The 22,892-nt window shown below is 52.2% G+C and overlaps 1 protein-coding gene across 1 annotated transcript in view; it reads right to left on the bottom strand.

Moving 5' to 3' along the window:
* LOC114432928 (multiple epidermal growth factor-like domains protein 11) overlaps nucleotides 1–22,892 on the bottom strand; it is a 49,918-nt gene that overhangs the window by 4,452 nt on the left and 22,574 nt on the right. The window contains exons 6-19 of the mRNA XM_028401044.1: nucleotides 15,549–15,795; nucleotides 14,951–15,071; nucleotides 13,954–14,090; nucleotides 12,104–12,316; nucleotides 11,679–11,853; nucleotides 8,050–8,170; nucleotides 7,341–7,504; nucleotides 7,129–7,231; nucleotides 5,199–5,345; nucleotides 4,555–4,689; nucleotides 2,843–2,971; nucleotides 2,552–2,680; nucleotides 1,219–1,347; nucleotides 1,000–1,128 (exon numbers count right to left, since the gene is read on the bottom strand). Coding sequence (XP_028256845.1) covers nucleotides 1,000–1,128; nucleotides 1,219–1,347; nucleotides 2,552–2,680; nucleotides 2,843–2,971; nucleotides 4,555–4,689; nucleotides 5,199–5,345; nucleotides 7,129–7,231; nucleotides 7,341–7,504; nucleotides 8,050–8,170; nucleotides 11,679–11,853; nucleotides 12,104–12,316; nucleotides 13,954–14,090; nucleotides 14,951–15,071; nucleotides 15,549–15,795 — 2,079 coding nt within the window. The remainder of the gene's footprint in view (nucleotides 1–999; nucleotides 1,129–1,218; nucleotides 1,348–2,551; nucleotides 2,681–2,842; nucleotides 2,972–4,554; nucleotides 4,690–5,198; nucleotides 5,346–7,128; nucleotides 7,232–7,340; nucleotides 7,505–8,049; nucleotides 8,171–11,678; nucleotides 11,854–12,103; nucleotides 12,317–13,953; nucleotides 14,091–14,950; nucleotides 15,072–15,548; nucleotides 15,796–22,892) is intronic.

The following is a 22,892-nucleotide window of genomic DNA, read 5'->3' as shown; positions in this document are numbered from 1 at the left end:
TCCTTCCTCTCCTCTCCTACTCTTCCTCCTCCTCCTCCTCTCCTCCTCTCCTCCCTCCTCTCCTCCTCCTCCTCTCCTCCTTCCTCTCCTCCTCTTCCTCCTCCTCCTCTCCTCTCCTCCCTCCTCTCCTCCTCCTCCTCCTCCTCTCCTGCCTCCTCCTCCTCTCCTCCCTCCTCTTCCTCCTCCTCTCCTTCTCTTCCTCCTCCTCTCCTCCTCTCCTACTCCTCCTCCTCTCCTCCCTCCTCTCCTCCTCCTCCTCTTCCTCCTCCTCCTCTCCTCCTTCCTCTCCTCTCCTACTCTTCCTCCTCTCCTCCCTCCTCTCCTCCTCCTCTTCCTCCTCCTCCTCTCCTCTCCTACTCTTCCTCCTCTCCTCCCTCCTCTCCTCCTCCCTCTCCTCCTCCTCCTCTCCTCCCTCCTCTCCTCTCCTACTCTTCCTCCTCCTCCTCCTCTTCCTCCTCCTCCTCTCCTCTTTCCTCTCCTCTCCTACTCTTCCTCCTCCTCCTCCTCTTCCTCTCCTCCTCTCCTCCTCTCCTCCTCCTCTCCTCCTCCTCCTCTCCTCCCTCCTCTCCTCCTCCTCCTCTCCTCCTTCCTCTCCTCTCCTACTCTTCCTCCTCCTCCTCCTCTTCCTCTCCTCCTCTCCTCCTCCTCCTCTCCTCCTCCTCCTCTTCCTCCTCCTCCTCTTCCTCCTCCTCCTCTCCTCCTTCCTCTCCTCTCCTACTCTTCCTCCTCTCCTCCCTCCTCTCCTCCTCCTCCTCTCCTCCCTCCTCTCCTCTCCTACTCTTCCTCCTCCTCCTCCTCTTCCTCTCCTCCTCTCCTCCTCCTCTCCTCTCCTCCTCCTCTCCTCCTCCTCCTCTCCTCCTCCTCCTCTCCTCCTTCCTCTCCTCTCCTACTCTTCCTCCTCCTCCTCCTCTTCCTCTCCTCCTCCTCCTCTCCTCCTCCTCCTCCTCCTCCTCTTCCTCCTCCTCCTCTCCTCCTCCTCCTCCTCCTGTTAGCTCTCACCCTGGTCACAGCGGATCCCTTTGAAGCCGATGCTGCAGTAGCAGGTTCCAGTCACGTAGTCACAGGTGGCGTTGTTCAGACACTCACACAGCTGCTGGCAGCCATAACCAAACGTCCCCGCAGGACACTCTGCAGACAGGACAGGGGGTCAACACAGTCAAACAGGTGCACACACACAGACACACACAGACACACACAGACACACACAGACACACGCACTGAGTTCACAGCTTTGGCCGATGAAGCCCGTCCTGCAGGAGCACTGCCCGGTGATGTGGTCGCAGTCGGCCCCGTTCTGACAGCGACACACCTCGGCACACAGCGAGCCGTAGAAGCCTGAAGGACAACCTGCAGGGGACACACAACAGCAGCTGTCCTCAGAATGTCCCACACCAGCAGTTTGAGTCTGGAAGCAGCTTTTCTGGGAGGAGATGATCTGTGGAACCAACCAGGATCATCTCTGCAGGCGCACTTCACACACATCTTTTTCTGGTGATGCAGCAACAACAAAGCTTCACACAAAGACTCACAAAGACTCACAAAGACTCAGAGAAAACTTCAACAGGATCAGCCCTCTGAACAGACTGAGGCTCTGCTGCCTCAGCCTGTCACACACTCATGATGAGACCGCGTCCTGAGAACAAACTGTGAAGCCTGTTAACCCGAGCCGCAACAAGCTAAGGTCTGTGTGTGTGTGAGCATGTGTGTGTGTGTGTGTGTGTGTTTTATTGCCTAAGAAGTTGTGTTCATCAGTGAAGATCCTGCTGAACCAAACCTGTGAGGATCAGAAACATATGACAGTGGCCCTGAGGCAGGGAGCATGTGATCTGAGGCAGCACCTGGTGGGTTAAATTCATACAGCTGTCATAAAAACTGTTTATTATTGCTGTAAGTATGAGGGTTTAACCCTTTGATGGACTGGAGACCTGTCCAGGGTGGACCCCGCCTCTCACCCATAGATAGCTGGGATAGACTCCAGCCCCCGTGACCCTGCACAGCAGGACCAAGCAGGTCCAGAGGATGGATGATATGAGGAGTGGGTCAGCCTCAGAGGATGCTGAAAATGACCTGGATGACAGAGCTCAGAGGTGCAGAGTCTCCACCTGCCACTAGATGGAGCTGGATGCAAACTAAAACAGAAAAGTGTGTGTGTGTGTGTGTGTGTGTGTGTGTGCGTCTGTGTGTGTGTGTGTGTCTGTGTGTGTGTCTGTGTGTGTGTGTGTGTGTGTGTGTCTGTTTGTGTCTGTGTGTGTCTGTGTGTGTGTGTCTGTGTGTGTGCGTCTGTCTGTGTGTGCGTCTGTGTGTGTGTGTCTGTGTGTGTGCGTCTGTGTGTGTGTGTCTGTGTGTCTGTGTGTGCGTCTGTGTGTGTGTGTCTGTGTGTGTCTGTGTGTGTCTGTGTATGTGTGTGTCTGTGTGTGTGTATGTCTGTTTGTGTCTGTGTGTGTATGTGTGCGTCTGTGTGTGTGTGTGTGTCTGTGTGTGTGTGTGTGTGTGTCTGTTTGTGTCTGTGTGTGTCTGTGTATGTGTGTGTCTGTGTGTGTGTGGGACATACGCTGCGTACAGTAGAGTCCCGTCCACCCTGGGCTGCAGTTACACTCTCCATCTGTGGCGCTGCACTGAGCGCCGTTGTGACAGTTACACGTGTGGATGCAGTCCGGCCCCCACGAGCCCTGAGGACACGCTGCAAACAACAACACACAATCACACACAGGTAGAGACAATAACACAACCACATATGACACACACGAGGGCAGCAGCGCCTTCAGATCATTGATGACAGAGCAGCACGGCTCTGCTGTCTGACTGGTTCCTGTCAAACAGCAGAGGTCAGCTGACGGCTTACGTTTGGAGCAGTCCTCGCCGATCCAGCCCGGGTAGCACTGACAGGAGCCGTCGATGGGGTTACAGGTGCCGTTATTGGTACACAAACACGTCTCAGCACAGGCCTTCCCATACCTCCCACCAGGACACACTGTGGACACACACACAGACAGACACACACACACACAGACAGACACACACAGACACACACACAGACAGACACACACACACAGGCACACACACACAGGCACACAGACACACACAGACAGACACACACACAGACACAGACACACACAGACACACACAAATGCACACACAGACACACACAGACACACACAAATGCACACACAGACACAGACACACACAGACACACACACACAGACACACACAGACACACACACAGACACACACAAATGCACACACAGACACATACACACACACACAGACACACACACAGACACACACAGACACACACAAATGCACAGACAGACACACACAGACACAGACACACAGACAGACACACACAGACACACACAGACACACAGACACACACAGACACACACACACAGACACACACAGACACACACACACAGACACACACAGACACACACAGACACAGGCGCGTGTAAAAACCAGAGCTTCAAACTTCAAAAGATGTGAGTTCTGACGCACTTCTTCTGACGGCCACAGGAGGGCGCACAGTGTGTGAATGCTAACAGTTTTATGTACCTTCAGTTTGACCACTGACTGTATCTGTGGGAGCTGAAGCTAAAGGTGTGGGTCTGCAGACAGAAAGGCTGAATGACTTCCTGACAGGTGGCGCCGCTGCCTCGCTGCCTCCTTTGGTGCTGGCCGCGGCTTTATTCCAGTGTCTCTCTTCATCTGCAGAGATCGCAGCCTGAAGGCAACACCACTACAACACAAACACGAGAAACAGCCGTGGAGACGCTGCGTCTTTGTCCTCACAGAGACGTGGCTCAGAGACAGAGTTCTGGACGCCTCCGTCCAGCTGGACCGGCTGGTTCGGTGCTGACAGACGTGCAGCGGTGAGGCTCGCTGTGGCGGCTGCTGTGTTTACATCAGCTCAGCTTCTACTTCCTGCTGCCTCAAAGCGCCTTAAACTGCCTCAAACTGCATGAATGCAGAGTTTGCTGGTTGTCCTGAACGTCCTGTCTGCGGCTGCAGCTGGGTTTTAAACGTGTCGTCTCCATATTGTTTCAGCGGGGTCTTTACAGCGACATGAAGCAATAAAGATCAGCAGCAGTGTCTCATGTCACAGTGAGCGGTGTGTGACTAAAGTGTGTGTGTGTGTGTAGAAACGGCGGCGCTGATCACAGACCCACAGCTCTGTGGTGATGACTCTATCCCCACCACACACACACACTCTGCTGTGTGTGTTTTACTGTCTGTTGGAAGAATTCTACCTTAATTTGCTTTTTAGGAATAAACAGATTTAACAGGAAGTCTTGGCATGGTTTTGATTTTTAGTCACAAAAATGCAAATAACTAAACTAACTCAATTCTTACACTTGAGGGCAAAACTCACCATCTACTTTAATATTAATATATGAATCTATAATATTAAAGTAGATGGTGAGTTTTGCCCTCAAGTTAGTTTAGTTATTTGCATTTTTGTGACTAAAAATCAAAACCATGCCAAGACTTCCTGTTAAATCTGTTTATTCCTAAAAAGCAAATTAAGGTAGAATTCTTCCAACACTGTCTCACACTGACCTTGGTTGCAGAGAGACCCGAAGAACCCCGGGAGACACTCGCAGTGTCCGGTGATGTGGTGACACGCCCCGTCACTGTGGATGCACTGAGGACACGACTGGCTGCAGCGGTGACCGTAGAAACCAGGCGAACATGCTGCAGAGGACACACACACACACATCAGTTCTTCAGTGTGTCACTGTGTGTGTGTCCCTCACTGTGTGTGTGTCTGTGTGAGTGTGTGTATGTGTGTGTGTGTCTGTGAGTGTGTGTGTATGTGTGTCTGTCTGTGTGTGTATGTGTGTGTGTGTCTGTGAGTGTGTGTGTGTGTGTGTGAGTGTCTGTGAGTGTGTGTGTATGTGTGTCTGTGTGTGTCTGTGTGTGTCTCTGTGTGTGTCTGTGTGTGAGTGTCTGTGAGTGTGTGTGTGTCTGTGTGTCTGTCTGTGTGTGTGTGTGGGTCTGTCTGTGTGTGTGTGTGTGTCTGTGTGTGTGTCTGTGTGTGTGTGTGTGTCTGTGTGTGTGTCTGTGTGTGTGTCTGTGTGTGTCTGTGTGTGTGTGTGTCTGTGTGTGTGTCTGTGTGTGTGTCTGTGTCTGTCTGTGTCTGTGTGTGTGTGTGTGTGTCTGTGTGTGTCTGTGTCTGTCTGTGTCTGTGTGTGTGTCTTTACTCCGCCTGCAGTTGGTGCCTCTGTAGCCGGCAGCACACACACAGCTTCCGTCCTCCGGGGAGCAGGAGCCTCTGTTCTCACAGGTGCAGCTGTAGGAGCAGTTTGGTCCCCAGTGTCCCTCCTCACACACACTGTCACAGTGGACACCTGAACACACACACACATGTGAGGAGTCTTTAGTGAAGTCAGAGTGATGCAGAGAGGAGACAGAGTGAATCAGTCTGAGTCTGAAAATAATCCAAAACAAACTTCCTGATGAAGGGACGTGCTGAGCAGCAGATGTTCTGATTATTTAATGTGATTATTAATGGAAATGTGTGAGCTTCAGTCTTTAAACACTTCTAAATGACTGCAGGCAGGAAGGAGACTAATTACTGATGGTTTCATTGAGTGATTGTTCATTTAGACGTGGAGAGGAGAAGAACAGCAACATGCATGTTTCATGTGGTCCCAGTCAGCTGACCGCTCTCGGTCTGTTCTCACCCTCTGATGCTGGATCCACTGGATCCACTGGATCCACTGGATCACAGCCAGTGACGTGGACACATGTTAAATCTCCAACATCATAAGTGACAGAGTTTGGATGCTGCTGCGTGCACACATTGTTTTGGTTCAGACCTGTGATCATCAGTCAATAACCCGATCACTGATCAATCATGATGAACAGGACACAGGTTCAGGTTCCTACATGAAAACAGCTCTAACAGAGACGTTCTGCCCTTTAAGCTGCAGCTTAAGTGTCTCTGTCTTTCATCAGTCTTGCATGTGTGTGAGAGAGGCAGGAGTCTGATCAGAGCCCCAACAGCTCACAGGGGACGGTCCCAAGACTGCAGCACCCCGGAGAGTCCCATTAGAGACACACACACACAGACACACACATGGACACACACACACAGACACAGACACACACATGGACACACATGGACACACACACACACACACACAGACACACACACAGAGACAGACACACACACACACACACACACACACACACAGACACACACACAGACACACACACACAGACACACACACAGAGACAGACACACACACACACACACACACACACAGACACAGACACACACACACAGACACAGACACACACACACACACAGACACACACACACACACACAGACACAGACACAGACAGACACACACACAGACACACACACACACACACACACACACACACACACACACACACACACAGACACACACACAGAGACAGACACACACACAGACACACACAGACACACACACACACACACACACACACACACACACACACACAGAGACAGACACACACACACCTTTGACAGAATGAGAGGTTGATGGAGGAGACTGAAGCTAAAGCTGACTGAACGTTGGGAGGAGCCGCCCCTCTGACCACAGGGAGACCACGGCGCTGCGCCCTGACACACGGCCGGGCCTCAGCGCTCCGATGATCAGTCAGTGTGATCACAGAGGGCGTCTTCACTCTGATCTAAATACTCACCGACACGTCAGAGCTCCGTGAAGTAAAGCCCACCTCATGAATCCATCAGGCGCTCTGATGGCCTGTCAGCACCTGAACACACCATTAATAAACTAAGAGTGTGAGGCTGCCCGGCCGAACCTCCGTCAGCCTCCGTCAGCTTTAGAATCTGTCCTATTGATCCGTCACTCTCAGCTGCTTTCATACCTCCTCGGCTGCCCTCCGAGCCCCAGTTCAGGGTGTGGACGCGGCTCATGGAGGCATGAAAGCTGCAGGAGCTGCAGGCTGATCTACAGCTGTCCGTCATCCCCGCCTCTGATCACACGCCAGCACCCGTCTTTGTGTCAGGCTTTCTGTCTCATGCTGCGTTCATTGTGAAGAGGGTTTCTGTTTTGGTGCCTGAGTGTCATTTGACCTTTGACCTTGACGAGGGTGTGTCCTGTCATTGATAAACTCACCGGTCCATCCAGCTACACAGTGACAGCCGCCGCCCACTGGATCACAGCCGTCAGAGTTCACACAGTCACACCTCTCTGTGCAGTCCAGCCCATATGATCCCTCCTGTCACACACACACACACACACACACACACACACACACACACACACCTGTAAAAACACACACACACAACATAAAGGAGCTTTCTGAAATGTATCCACAGGCCACTCACATGACACGGGACGTCGCAGTACTCGCCCCTCCAGCCCGGCGAGCAGGTGCAGGTTCCGTTGGCGGGGTCGCAGGCCGCCTCGTTGGCACACTGACACGTCTGGTTGCAGCTCAGCCCCCAGGTGCCGCTGGAGCAGGGGATGGAGCAGTCCACACCCTGCCAGCCTGGAGAAGGTACAGGAGACACAGCGTCAGACTGACAGACACAGCCCACAGGAAGCCATGGTCACAGGTCAAAGGTCACTGCTGTGTTCTTCCATCATCTCAGAGTCAGTCTGCTACAGCCGCTGACAACACTCACTGTGGAAATACTAACAACAAGGTTTAGCATTAGCATGATGCTCTTATTCAGAGCTCATACAGCTGGACGCTGCTGCTCCAACTGGACCAACCCTGGCTGTGGCTGGAGTTTATAGACATGGGAAGTGTCAGCAGCTTCCTACACTTTTAAATGAACATATTACCCATGTCTTTAACTTCTCCCTAATGTTCTCATGAAGCTTCTCTAATCTAATCTCTAATCTCTAATCTCTAATATCAGCACGTTTAAATATTGATGCAGCTCTGGAGCTGGAGGTAAGTACAGAGGAGGACATCTGAGAGCAGGAGCTGCAGAGACCTGAGCTCTGAGCTCAACACACACATCAGACCGTCTGTGTGTGTCTGTGTGTGTCTGTGTAACCGTCAGTGTGTCTGTGTGTGAGCAGAACCTTCTCTGCAGGCGCAGGATCCGTCCACGTGCGAGCAGGAGAGCTCGTTGTTGCAGGAACACGACGAGGTGCAGTTGGTCCCATACAGGCCGGCAGGACAGCTGATGGAGCAGTCATCCCCCTGGAAACACACACAGAGAGAGGGACACACAGAGAGACACACACAGACACAGAGACACACACACACAGACACACAGAGACACAGAGACAGAGACACACACACAGAGAGACACACACAGAGAGACACACAGAGAGACACACAGAGAGACACACACAGACACAGAGACACACACACACAGACACACAGAGACAGAGACACACACACAGAGAGACACACACACAGAGAGACACACACACAGAGAGACACACACACAGAGAGACACACACACAGAGACACACAGAGACAGAGACACACACACAGACACACAGACAGACACAAACAGATACACACAGAGAGAGAGAGACGCACACACACACAGACACACACACACACAGGTTGTAAAATCATCATCATCTCAAACCAGGTGACAGCATCCTGCCTGCTGATTGGTCAGGTAAGTGAGGGCTGGTCGTTGGCATGGTGACCGTTTACATGGCTGCACTGATGCTCAGAAAGTCTACCCATACTGCACTGCTGTCAGGTTTGGACCTGCTCTGTTTGTGGGTCTGTGGGCAGGACTAACACACAGTGACCTCTGACCTCTGTGACACCGTGTTCTTCAGACATCCTGTCCACAGCAGCGGGACGGACGGCCTGAACATGAGTGAGTGATGAAACTCAGGCGACTGACAGTTAAACTCGTCTCCACGCTGATTCTGTCCCACATCAACACAACAACACAGACCGCAGCTCCTCCGCCTTCCGTCCATCACATGAGCACACCTGGCTGCTGAAGGCCCCACAACACACCGCCATGTTTAATAGATGTTGCTGTGCCACATGAAGCAGCAGAGCGTCGGAGGGTTCTGCTTCCATTAGCGACGCTGTCGCTCCTTTATTCTTCATGAGAGCCTGATGCTGACTGACGGACTCTGTCAGGTTTGAAGTTTAGGAAGCGGACTGACACCCCCCCCCCAGCAGCTGCATGTTTAATGGAGGACAGGCTCCCCACAGGGAAACATGGCGTCCGCTCTCATCCGATCAATAGAGGACATGCTCGCGGACAGCCGGCATTAGCATGATGTGTAACCTTGTAGCGTGCGGTCAGCATGCTGTGAGCGCTCCACAGACGCTGCACCTCCAGCTCGCCGACACATTGATCCAGACCGGCAGCGTGTAAACCATGCTAATTAAAACTCTGCTCCAACCTGCTGCTGTTCATCTCACATTCACACAGACGGCAGCAGAGACGAGCCTTATTAAAAAGTTGGTGCATTAAGAAAACTTTGGTGATAAATAACGGGGGCCGATCAGGAAGATGATCAGGCGGTCCCCGCGGACGCCGGCGCCCCAACACGTGAGGACACCTGTGTGTGTCCTTTTGTCATAAACATGATTTCTTTGCTCAGAAATGTGAGTTTTATTGTAAATGGTCTCTTCCTGCGGTTCTGCTCCTCCCACAGATCAGTGTCTGCACATGTTTACACACATCGATCCAGCTCCGAGTCGGTGACAGCACCAATTATACATTCTGTTTAAAGCCGGTGTGTTGTCCTCACAGTGACATGCTCAGAAGCAGACTGAGCGTTAGCAGAGGAGCTAAACTCTGTCTGAATCAATAGGAGCCGAGTTCAGCTGCTCCACACCGAACGGACTCCAGACTCAGCTTCATCTGCTCCGAGGCCCCGATGCTCTCCGTCCAACTATCAAAGCCATCATCTGCTCCAAGGTGTCAACACAGGGAGCACACACACACACACACAGGGAGCACACACACACACACACACACACACACACACAGGGAGCACACACACACACACACACACACAGGGAGCACACACACACACACACACACACAGGGAGCACACACACACACACACACACAGGGAGCACACACACACACACACACACAGGGAGCACACACACACACACACACACACACACACACACAGGGAGCACACACACACACACAGGGAGCACACACACACACACACACACACAGGGCAGCACACACACACACACACAGGGAGCACACACACACACACAGGGAGCACACACACACACACACACAGGGCAGCACACACACACACACAGGGAGCACACACACACACACACACACAGGGAGCACACACACACACACACACACACACAGGGCAGCACACACACACACACACAGGGAGCACACACACACACACAGGGCAGCACACACACACACACACAGGGAGCACACACACACACACACACACAGGGCAGCACACACACACTCACACACACAGGGCAGCACACACACACACACACACACAGGGCAGCGCACACACACTCACACACACACACACACACACACACACTCACACACACAGGGCAGCACACACACACTCACACACACAGGGCAGCACACACACACTCACACACACAGGGCAGCACACACACACTCACACACACAGGGCAGCACACACACACACACACACACACAGGGCAGCGCACACACACACACACACACACACAGACACACACAGGGCAGCACACACACACACACACACAGGGAGCACACACACACACACAGGGCAGCACACACACACACACAGGGCAGCGCACACACACACACACACACACACACACACAGACACACACAGGGCAGCGCGCACACACACACACACACACACACACACACACACACACACACACAGGGCAGCACACACACACAGGGCAGCGCACACACACACACACACACACACACACACACACACACACACAGGGCAGCACAGGTGTACAGGACTGGACCTGCACAGCCTTGCTGAACCTGCTACCATGAGCTCTAAGGCTGCCATCAAACACCGCGCCGTGTACAGGAGCCACATGAGGACTCAGACGTTTGTGTCCCTGAGCTTCCTGCCTTGACCTCCCCCTCTCTCTCTCTCTCTCTCTCCTTCAGGCTGACCTACATCACCTGCACCTGCAGCAGCCTTCCTCCATGCAGCTACACCTGCCGGCTCACCGGCCGCTGATTAATGGAGCGCAGCGTGTGCATGTTCTGCACGTGCTCCGACACACGGCGCTGCACATCCTCTGAACCAGGCCGGCTCAAACAAACGCTCTCATTTCTGAGGAAATCCCAGTGATTTCTTGCAGCTGAAGCCTCAGTGTTTCTGCTCGGATCAGACCCACGGCTGATGCAACAAGCTCCACTTAAAAGTCCTGACAGACGGGAGGACGTTCATTAGCTGGTTTTAGTCAATAGCAGCTTGTTCTGATCAAAGACTTCATGTTTCTCCTAAGACCGAGCAGAAGAAAAGCAGGATAATGAAAACGACATCACATGTTTCACACACTGAGGAGCGCGGCAGCGAGCAGCGGACCCACCGGGGCAGCAGCAGCTGCTCGGGGCTGTCTGTGAACTCAACCTTATCAATATATCACTATGTACTGTCACACTGATCGATCAGTCGTAGCATTCTGTTACTATGGACACAGGTCTGATCACCTCCGATCTGATAGAATGATTGATATTGATGATGTGTTGGGTACTCACGATGTATCCTGGGGCGCACACACAGGCTCCAGCGACGCCGTCACAGTCGGCTCCGTTTGCACAGGAGCACGGCTCCCTGCAGCCCTCGCCGTGGTAACCCGCCGGACACGTCTCGTTACAGTAGAGCCCCGCCCATCCGGCTGCACAGGTGCACTCCCCCGACAGAGGGTGACAGCTGGGAGGGGTTAAAGTCAGGCTGTCAGCACGCGGCGTTAATAACGTCAGCGCTGCTGCACTCAGAGGGACACACATCAAACGAGACGTCCTGATTCTGCTGAGCAGCATCAAATGATGAAACACTTTCATTGTTCAGATGTGGAGTTTCAGCCTCGGTGTTGGAACTGAGACACACACACACACAGACACACACACAAACACACACAGACACGTGACACACAGAGCGGCTGCAGCAGGTCTGTCGGTACCTGAGCGTGTTGGCCGCCTCACAGGGGCAGTATCTGTCGCAGATGAGCCCGTACAGGCCGCCGGGACAGAAGCGGTCCTGGCAGCTCGGCCCCTTGAAGCCCTCGTTGCAGAGGCAGGCGCCGTTGATGTGGTAGCACTTGGCACCGTTCTGGCAGTCGCACTTGTGGGCACACTGAGGTCCATAAGTACCGACTGGGCATTCATCCTGGCATCTGGTAAACAAACAACAACAGAGAGGTTACACACACACACACAGACACAGACACACACACAGACACAGACACACACACAGACACAGACAGTTGTGTTCAGCTGCCTACAGCAGAGTGTACTGATATTTAATATATTATATATAAATATTGCTGCTTTGTAACAACACAGCAGCCACATGACACTCAGGTTAGATATGGGTGCACCACTGGAGAAGAAGGTCACATATCATAATAATAATAATAATGCATTGGTCTTATATTGAGCTTTTCTGCTCTGTTGGGCAGGCTCAAAGCTTTACATTGAGATGCATTATTCTTTCACACCACATTCACACAGTGGCAGTGGTGAGCTACAGATGTACCCCCAGCTCCCCTGGGGGAGACTGACTCCCACCACCGCCGATTCATTCATACGCATTCATACACCAGTGAGTGCACTGGAGGCAATGCGGGTAAAGTGCCTTGCCCAAGGACACACAACGATGACTAGGGAGGAGCTGGGGTCGAACCTTCCGGTTATTGGACAACCCTGCTCACCACTGAGCCACTGCTGACGCATATCATAAGAGGCTAGCTCCATGGTACAACTCAAACATCCAAACAATGAGGCAGGATGACTCCCAGAGGGCCTGGAGACAGTCTGACGTATGAGAAGGCCCTTCGTAAAGCTAGGACAGCCAGCTGTTCAGCACTGATAGAAGAAAACAAGAACCCGTGCTTTCTGTTTAACGCTGCAGCCACGGCTCTGTGGAGCCTCGCATTCCTGCAGCTCTTAGTAGTGAAGACTTCATGAGCTTCTTCACCGATAAAATCACTTACATTAGATCAACCACGATCTCTCTGTGACCGCTGAGGATACACAGATCCTACTCTAACTCTACACAACACACTCACAAACCCTCCACACACAAACACAGCTCCTCATGTTCCTGTAACACGTCTTCGTCCCTTCAGCTCACAGTTTCCTGTGGATTTTTCTGAGGAGCGGCCCGCCTGCATCATTCCTCACACGTCCAGCCGCCGCTGGAGCCATTAAGCAGCAGACAAATCACTCGATTAAAACAGCTCAGCGAGGACTTCTGTTTAGTGTCAGGTTTGAATCACACACACTTCCTTGGGACTCTTATCTCGGATAATTCCATTAGAACGTGGCCGGCTGGAGGAGAGCTCCGTCCAGGAGTTATTCTGCGTAGGCTAATTCACCTGTCCGGGCCCTGGATGAATGGAGGTAATTTGGCTCAACTGAGAGTAACGCTGGAGAGAGAGAGAGGAAGATGGACAGTGTGGATGGAGCAGGGAGGCAGCGCTGACCAGAGGCAGCTGCACACACACAAGGACCAGTGCTCAGACTCAGAGTTCTGAGTTCTTGAGGGATGCTGGCTGGATTCATGGTGGTGATTCATGAGGAAGAGGAGCTGAGCTGTTATCAGCTGTTATCAGCTAACAGTGTGTGAGTGACGGCTTGTGTGACTGTTGTGTAAACGCACTTCATGACCTCTGACCTCTGCTGCTCACAGCGGGGCAGTGAAGGCCGCACTCTATAATCTAGTGTAATCTAATCCCAGTGATGAAAGTGCTTCAAAAGGCACTACAGAACCTCCCTCCCTCCTCTCCTACATCGCTCCATGAGGCCGTACCTCTCTCCGATGTAGCCCGCCGTGCACTGGCACTGACCGCTGATGTGGTCACACAGGCCGCCGTTACGACACGTGCACTCCTGGGAGCAGTTGATGCCGAATGAGCCGAACGGACACGGCTGGGCGCACACTGGACCCTGCAGGGAGGGGGTGGTTACAGTCAGTTTATTTATTTTATTGTACATTGAGTATAGTAAATTCCTCTTGTATTTATGCACAACCCAGCATCCAACAGCAGTTCTACCCACCATGTAGTCTGTTGGCCTGTTGGCACTGTTAGCATTAGCCTGCTAACAAACAAACAACATGGTGTTTGTGTGTGTGTGTCTGCAGTGTGTGTGTGTCTGCAGTGTGTGTGTGTTTGCAGTGTGTGTGTGTTTGCAGCGTGTGTGTGTCTGCAGCGTGTGTGTGTGCAGCATGTGTGTGTCTGCAGTGTGTGTGTGTGTCTGCAGCGTGTGTGCAGTGTGTGTGTGTGTGTCTGCAGTGTGTGTGTGTCTGCAGCGTGTGTGTGTGCAGTGTGTGTGCAGCGTGTGTGTGCAGCGTGCGTGTGTCTGCAGCATGTGTGTGTGTGTGTGTCTGCACTGTGTGAGTGTGTGCAGTGTGTGTGTGTGTGTATCTGCAGTGTGTGTGTGTGTCTGCAGTGTGTGTGTGTGTGTCTGCACTGTGTGTGTGTGTGTCTGCAGAATGTGTGTGTGTGTCTGCAGTGTGTGTGTATGTGTCTGCAGCGTGTGTGTGTCTGCAGAATGTGTGTGTGTGTCTGCACTGTGTGTGTGTGTGTGTCTGCAGTGTGTGTGTGTGTCTGCAGAATGTGTGTGTGTGTCTGCAGCGTGTGTGTGTGTCTGCAGAATGTGTGTGTGTGTCTGCAGCGTGTGTGTGTGTCTGCAGAATGTGTGTGTGTGTCTGCACTGTGTGTGTGTGTGTGTGTGTCTGCACTGTGTGTGTGTCTGCAGAATGTGTGTGTGTGTGTGTGTGTGTCTGCAGCGTGTGTGTGTCGTACCATCCAGCCGGCGGGGCAGGAGCACTCTCCGGTGACGTGATGACACGTCCCTCCGTTCTGGCAGGGGCAGCGCTGCTCGCACAGGGAGCCATGTTTACCTGGAGGACAGGGCTCCTCACAGCTGGAGAGAGCGGGAGAGGAGTCAGTCACTGACAGGTCTGTCTGCTGCTCATCAATCACACTGATCAGATTAACGTCATTGATCATGCTGGCTCTGTCTGACAGTATGAATGTGTCCTGGGCTGTGTCTAAAAACACAGTTGAACTGGACTAATGACAGATATCAGATCAATATCTAAAAAATAAACGGATGCTTTTAGCCAGTAAGGAATGTGTTAAGCTACAAGGCGAGTGATTGGCTGATGATAGACATACAATATCTGATAAAAGGTGGTGGCAGCAGAAATAAACCATTAGCCATGTTAGCTTTGTAGCCTTACATCATCGCGGGTGAATCATAATGAGAGTAAAGAACCAGGATGCAGACTGCAGTTCACCTAACGGCCACAGGGGTCACTGCTTTTTGTTATTATTTTCTACATCTCTGTATCTGTAATGAAACCAGCACATTTATGCAGAATGCAGACGTTGTACTCACAAGGCCCCGGTGTATCCCGGAGCGCAGAGACACTCGCCGGTCTGGTGCTGGCAGGTGGCGCCGTTGAGGCACTGGCACTCCAGCAGGCAGTCTTTGCCGTAGAAGCTGGAGTCACAGGGGTCCTCGCAGCGCCACCCCTGGTAGCCGTCGGTGCAGACGCACGCTCCTGTGATCGGGTTGCATTTGGCCCCGTTGCGGCACTGACAGCGGTTACTGCAGTGGGGGCCCCAGAAGTCGCTCTCACAGCCTGCACAGAGAGGGGGGGGGGGTGTTTAACAGGCCGCTCCACCTTCTGACTCCATCACACCACAAACACACTGCTCCATCCGAGCCCAGCTGTCTGGGCCTGACCTGTGAGCAGCGCCTCCTCCTGAGCTGTCAGATGTGCAGCTCATCCTGCACGCAGCCCGTTAATGTTTACCCACCCAGCTGGTGTGTGAGCTCTTCATGCCTGCAGATGTGAAGGTGCAGGGCGGCCAAGGAACCTTATTTATGTAAAGATTTACACTCAGAGAGTGATGAGTCTCAGCTGGTCTGATGGAGGAGACGGATCAAACACAGCTCTCTGACACTCACAACGACCTTCATCAGATGCAAAGCAGCTCCATCCGGCAGCGGCCAGACCTTCAGCCCTCCCTGAAACCCTGCAGCTGGACTCAGAGTCCCTCTGTGTGAGCGTGTGGTGCTTTTATTCACAGCTCTGTGTGGAGCTCGCCGAGGCCTCGGAGCGTGAAGGCCCTGCCTGTGTGTGTGCTGCTCATTCATCCTGACACAATAACACACCACACAAACAGCAGCCTGCCGCGTGATGGATGCAGCCGCCACCTCAGAGCCCGGCGCAGAGCCGGCGAGGAGCTGCAGAGCTGAGGCGGGCGGTGTATCTTCACAGACATTACGGTGTTAAATGTTCCGGCGGTGCTGCGGTGGACGCAGCGACCAGCAGACAGAGCATAAATCAGACTCACTCCCTCCCTCTCAGCTTCCCTCTGATTAACTCTGCAGCCTTCATGTCTGGCTCTCAAAGAGGGGGCTTCTCTTTATTTCTCCTAACTAGTGAAATCCTTTATCCTCTCACAGCCTCAATTATTCAGCAGCAAAGAGTCCAAATCAAGTGACTAATGACTTTGATCAAGAGTAGCCGGCTGGCACTGAGCAGAACTTTCTGCACTAAATTAAGAGCTGAGGAACACACCGAGGCGGCGGCTGCTGTGAGCGGGCTTTCCAGGTTTGATGTGGAAGGAAGCGCTCTCCACCTGCACGCCTTTCTGTTCCCATCATGCCTGCACCCGCTCTGTGGAGGCGAGGCGGTGTCAGCAGGCGGATGCTGATATTCACAGGCTGAGCTACATTATCCTTCATTCGGACAGACTCCTCTCACTGAACTCTGTCCTCAGGTTCCCTCTGCTGCTGGAGGAGGACCGCCTCCTTCACTTAACTCTGTCTCTCATCAGCCAAACCCTGCACTGCTCCTCCTCCACCTCCTCCACCTCCTCCTCCTCCTCCACCTCCTACACCTCCTCCTCCTGCCACTTCAGTTTATTGGTTGTAATTGAGTTAAAGAAGTAGAAATAATGATGAAGGAGTCCAGGCTGTCCAGGCAGCCTGATGAAGCCCTCAGCCCTGCAGTGAGGTGAGCCGCCTTTGACCCGAGGCTGTGACCTGTCGCTGGAGGACATGATGGACACTTCTGCAGCTTCTCCAGTGCCTGCTGGATGAGGGACTCCAGCCGACCTGAGTCCTCCAGAGCATCTGTGTTTTTGTTTCAGCTGGTCCTCACCTGAACAGGACTAAATCCATCAATAAATGCGGGCAGCAGTGGCTCAGTGGTGAGCAGGGTTGTCCAATAACCGGAAGGTCGGCGGTTCGATCCCAGTAGGCGCACCTTGGCAGCCACGTCTCCGTCAGTCTCCCCCTGGGGAGCTGTGGCTACCACTGGTAGCTCACCACTGCCACTGTGTGAATGTGGTGTAATATAAGACCAATGCATTATTATTATTATTATTAAACAGATCCAGTCAGCTGCTCAGTAAAACATCACACGTCTTTTCAAGCCAGGAGTGCAGAGCAGGGAACTGACAGCTTTTAACTATAGCATCACCTCCAGGAGGAGGGGCTGCTCGGTTATTTCTTCAGGTCGGCTGCTAAAACAAGGATTGACAGGAGCTCGGCCTTCGACGGCCTTTTGATCCAACAACTTTAAAAAGAACAACTCTGACGTCTGACTGAATGAATTTAAAACGTGTATCAGCGTCTGCCTCACACGATACATGCAATCTGACTGAACTATGATGAGACTCGACTCAGGGTGATAAAAACTGATGGATGGAGTCCTGAATGAGTCGACGAGTCCAGCAGCATGAGGACAGAGTCTGACTGACAGCCGCTGAGCTCAGGCTGAGAGAGTCCACAGTCTCATTAACAGAAATCCAATAAAGCAACGAGCAGCTGCAGCGGTTTGTGGCTCCTCGGTGTGTCAGAGAGCGCCCTCTACAGGCTGGGGTCCATGTATTTCTGACATCACCTGAAGGTCACACCACCAGTACCAAGCCTTAACACACTTAATCCAAATATGGGCAAAGAGGTGGAGCCCACGGAGGCTCCGCCCCTTCACCTGCATACCTTTAATAGTATCTTTAGTACCTTTAATAGAGGAACTGCGGCTGAGCCCCGGAGCAGTAACCATGGTAACGGGGCGATGTTGCGGCCATGTGACTGAAATCTGATTAGACCCCATGAGATGCTAACTCTATTAGCATTAGCTTAGCCACAGTACTCTGATTATTTACTCACAACCTAGAAACCCAGGAGCTGTTCTGTCTGAATGAACCGATCAATAACAACATCAGTGATCAGCTGAGAGACCACAACACAACAACAGCATGTAGAATATGAATGAAAGCAGTTCTGTTACATCCAATAAAGCTTCACACTGCAGGCCGGATGAAGAGGGACCTCCTCCTCCTCCTCCTCCTCTGTGTCACCCTCGTTTCTCCTCGTTCGTTGATAAACTCCGATCAATCCGCTCTGTATCTCGCCGCTCGGCCCCCACGAACGATCGGTGGCCAGGAACCAAGATGAATGACGGCTGCTGCTCCATAGATCAACGGATGACCTGGAGAGCTGCAGTGTTTTCCGGCCACTCAGCACTATCCCTCCGGCTCACTTATTGGCAGGGAATTCCCTGCTCGCTCCTGTCCAATCAGACGGCTCGTCCATCACCCTCTCAGCGGGACGCGTGTCCTTACAGGCGAGGTTTTCTAATCAGGTTAGAGCTGACGGTGTATTGGTCGGTGTTGTTAATGTGATTCCTGGGCCTTAATTCAAACAAACAATTACCCAACAACTAATTACCCAGAACCCTTTGCTGTGAGCTGTCTCTGGTCTCATCACCACCTCCTCCTCAAAGTTCTGCTCATGCACAGCAGCAGATGTTTTCAGATGTTTCCTGCATGGGGCTGACTGCTGCAGGGACCAGGATTCTAGTCCTTGTGTCTCTGGTCCAGAAGCCTCCAGCAGCAGCCTGTGTGATGGTCTGCTGGATCAGCTCCGTGCTCTCTGCTGGATCAGGGACCAGGCTTCTAGTCCTCCACCTGCCTGATGTCTCTGTGTGAGGAAGAGGAGGCTCCGTGCTCGGCCGGCCGCTCCGTCCTGCGCTCTGATGTCTCCTCCCTGTCCGGACTCGGCGGTGGGAGTTCAGAGACCGCTGCGTCTTTGTCCTCACAGAGACGTGGCTCAGAGACAGAGTTCTGGACGCCTCCGTCCAGCTGGACCGGCTGCTTTGGTGCTGACAGACGTCTGTGCGGTGAGGCTCGCCGTGGCGGCTGCTGTGTTTACATCAGCTCAGCTTCTACTTCCTGCTGCTCCCTGGTGGAGCAGAGGCTCCGCTCCACAGACCAGGTCCATGATGGGAGGACATCAGAGCTGGTCCTCAGTGGTGGAGCAGAGGCTCCACTCCACAGACCGGGTCCATGATGGGAGGACATCAGAGCTGGTCCTCAGTGGTGGAGCAGAGGCTCCACTCCACAGACCGGGTCCATGATGGGAGGACATCAGAGCTGGTCCTCAGTGGTGGAGCAGAGGCTCCACTCCACAGACCAGGTCCATGATGGGAGGACATCAGAGCTGGTCCTCAGTGGTGGAGCAGAGGCTCCACTTAGTGATGAGAATTGTTTCTTCTTCACTGATTTATTCACACTTTGAACAACATTGAGATTTTTAGCACAGCAGAAACAACAGTGCCCCCTTCAGGACAGACAGAGAGCTTCACCACAAACAGCACTTGTGACTACAGAGCAGCACTGAGAGGGTTTGTTCGGGCTCTAATGACTAATGGCTGATTGTTTCATTTGCATAAAGTCTGCTGGTGTCCTGAAGAAGCTGCACTGAAAGCTTCTTTTCTTTTTGTACGAGCAGCTGCAGAGAGAGAGAGAGCAGCATTTAAAGTAGGTGCAGCAGACAATTTAATGATGACATCAATCAGCCATGCACTGTGTGTCCTAAAGCACAGGCTCATACAACGCCATGTTAAAGGAGGCTGGTAACTGTGAACATTTTAATATACTTGTAGATTCATGTCTCCACACGATGCTGTGTATGTAGTGTGGTTAGAACAAAGTGTATTAGAACCTGATGAAGCACTGACGGCTGACATCATCACTGCTGCACGTCCTGATCAGTCCGCGCTGGTTTCAGGTTATTGAGTTTATAACGGAGCTTTGTTAGCTGCCCTGTGATGCTGATTAAACAGAGACGTTCAGACGGAGGACTACAGCTCAACACACACACACACACACACATAACCCATCGCTGATGGTCACTGTGTATTAAACAGAAACCTGTTTTAAAAAGCACTAAAAGACGTGTGTGTGTGTGTGTGTGTGTGTGTGTGTGTGTGTCGGGCCTCGGTCAGGAGAACACACTAGTACCCCGTTCACACTGGGGAAAAAATGTGGCTTAAGCAGGATTCGGCCGCATCCTGATCAATCCAGATGTGTTTTTTTTTTGAGTCCGGCTTTTTTTACCTCGAATCTGGCTGTATCCAGTTTGATTTCAATCCGGCTAGATCCAGGTTTTGAGGTTGGCTCAAATATGGCTCAGGTGTGAACCCAAACGTGGTGAGCGAATACGGTTAGCGACATGCTACTTCCGGTTCACGGGGCACGACACGGGGCAAGAAAAACCAAGCGGCAACCTTCGGGGCTCAAAGTGGAAGCCCATGCGGAAGTGTCAAAACTTGTAATTCACGCTGCAACAGCTGGGGGTTGGCTCCAAAAGCGAGTAATTTCCCATAGACTCCCATGTTAAAATGGCCGACTTCACAGCAGAAATTAACATGTTTACAGCCTGGTACAAAAAACCACTCTGGTCTCAGATGATAGGTTCTCTTCTAGTGTCAATTGTAGGGGGCGTGAATTTTTTTACAACCCACTCGTTTCAATTGTATTCGGACTTAAAATTGCGCCTAATTATGGGCGTTGCCGCTTGAGTGACAGGCGGTTGACGTATCACAGCGTGAGTTTCCTGCTCCCACGATCGCCCGCCCCCCTAAACCCCGCTTGTGCTCCCCCTCTTTGTCCATATTTGAGAGTTTTGGCGGACGTGACGCTGCCAACATGGCGGCGGTCATCACGTCCCGGAGCCTCCCACCGAGCCTCAGAACGGCTCTTCAGAAACAAACGGGTGACGTCACGGAAGCTCTGTCCATAGTTTTTACTGTCAATGAGAAAAACGCATCACGCATGCGCACACGCGGTCCTACCGCGCGCAGCGTGAACGGACTCTGTATATTACAAGGCGCCACCTAGTGGTTTGGAGGACAGTGGTTTGGATGAAGCCGGATTGAGTGCGGACACAAGTGTGTGCTAGCCAGATTTGAAAATAGGTCTGAACGCATCCAGCTTAAAGGCTGTCTGGGCTCAATCCTACTCTAGCTGGAATGACTTTCTCCAGTGTGAACGGGGCCTAACAGTGCTAGCCTGCTGTGTGGAGTGTGTTGTAGGAATCACACATTTCAGAGCACTGACAGTGAAACCTATGGACAGAGCTTCCTGACGTCTCCGTTTGTTTCTGAGGAGCTGTTCTGAGGCTCAGTGGGAGGCTCCGGGACGCTCCGACCGCCGCCATGTTGGCAGCGCCACGTCCGCCAAAACTCCAAATATGGACAAAGAAGGGGGCACAAGCAGAGTTTAGGGGGGCGATCGTGGAAGCAGGAAACTCACGCTGTGATACAGCAACCGCCTGTGACTCTAAGAAGCAACGCCCATAATCATAATAAGTCTGAATACAATTAAAACAAAAAAATTCTCCCCCGTACAGCTGACACTAGAAGAGAACTGATCGTGTGGTTTTTTGTACCAGGCTGTAAACATGTTCATTTCTGCTGTGAAGTCTATGGGAAATGACTCGCTGCTGGAGCCAGCCCCCAGTGGCTGCAGCCTGAACTACAGGTTCTGACACTTGCACATTCAAGGCTTCCAGTCTGAGCCCCGGGTGTTGCTGCTTGTTTCAGACACACACAGCATTTTCTAATCGGTGTTATAAATGAAAACGTGCCGCACCGCCACCAACTGGATTAATATTATATATTAAAACAGGAAAAAGCCATTAGGGTTGCTACTCTGCATGCAATGAATCAACCAAACCAATATTGATCACATCTAACACATCACATTTCTCTGATTTAGTTATAACACCACATGTTTTTGTGCCAAATAATATGTTGTGTTTTGTAGTCATGGTCTAGATAAACATCATAAAAAGGCAAGAGGAAACATCACGCAGCATGCCGATATAACTCAGATATGAACACATGGTGGCGCTCAGCCGCGCCCAGTCACCAGACAGGAAGTATGAAGCACTTCATACCATGAGTGTGTGTCACACACATGCACAGCCGCTCTGCAGGAACACACACAGGGCGCGCTGTCGCCTGACATTAGCAGCGCTGCACTACATCCCCGACATGAGACGAGTCTGAGAGCTGAAGGGACGACGAGCTGTGAAGTCAGAGACGCTGAGCGGCTGAATAAATGATCAGAACATTGTTCTGTCTGCGTCAGGATCAGTGTCACTGTCAGCCGGCACACACACACACACACACACACACACAGCCCGCTCCATCCATCTTTAACTGAGTGCTGTGTTTGTCAGAAACGTGCGAGCAGCAGCCGCTTGTTTTTCGGCTCTGACGACACCTCCAGTGATCAGCAGTCGCCGCTCGGGCCGCAGGCGCCTGCCCGCTGTAATCTATTATTAATGCAGCCCTCTTATATTTATTCCAGACAAATTACTATTGTTGCATCCATAAACACAAAGGCGCTGAACCTCCTGTGCAGCAGAATAAAC

The sequence above is a fragment of the Parambassis ranga genome, chromosome 3 (assembly GCF_900634625.1).
Source record: "Parambassis ranga chromosome 3, fParRan2.1, whole genome shotgun sequence".
Lineage (NCBI taxonomy): Eukaryota > Metazoa > Chordata > Actinopteri > Ambassidae > Parambassis > Parambassis ranga.
Note: the sequence above shows the minus strand (reverse complement) of the source record. Positions and strands in the feature narration are given on the sequence as shown.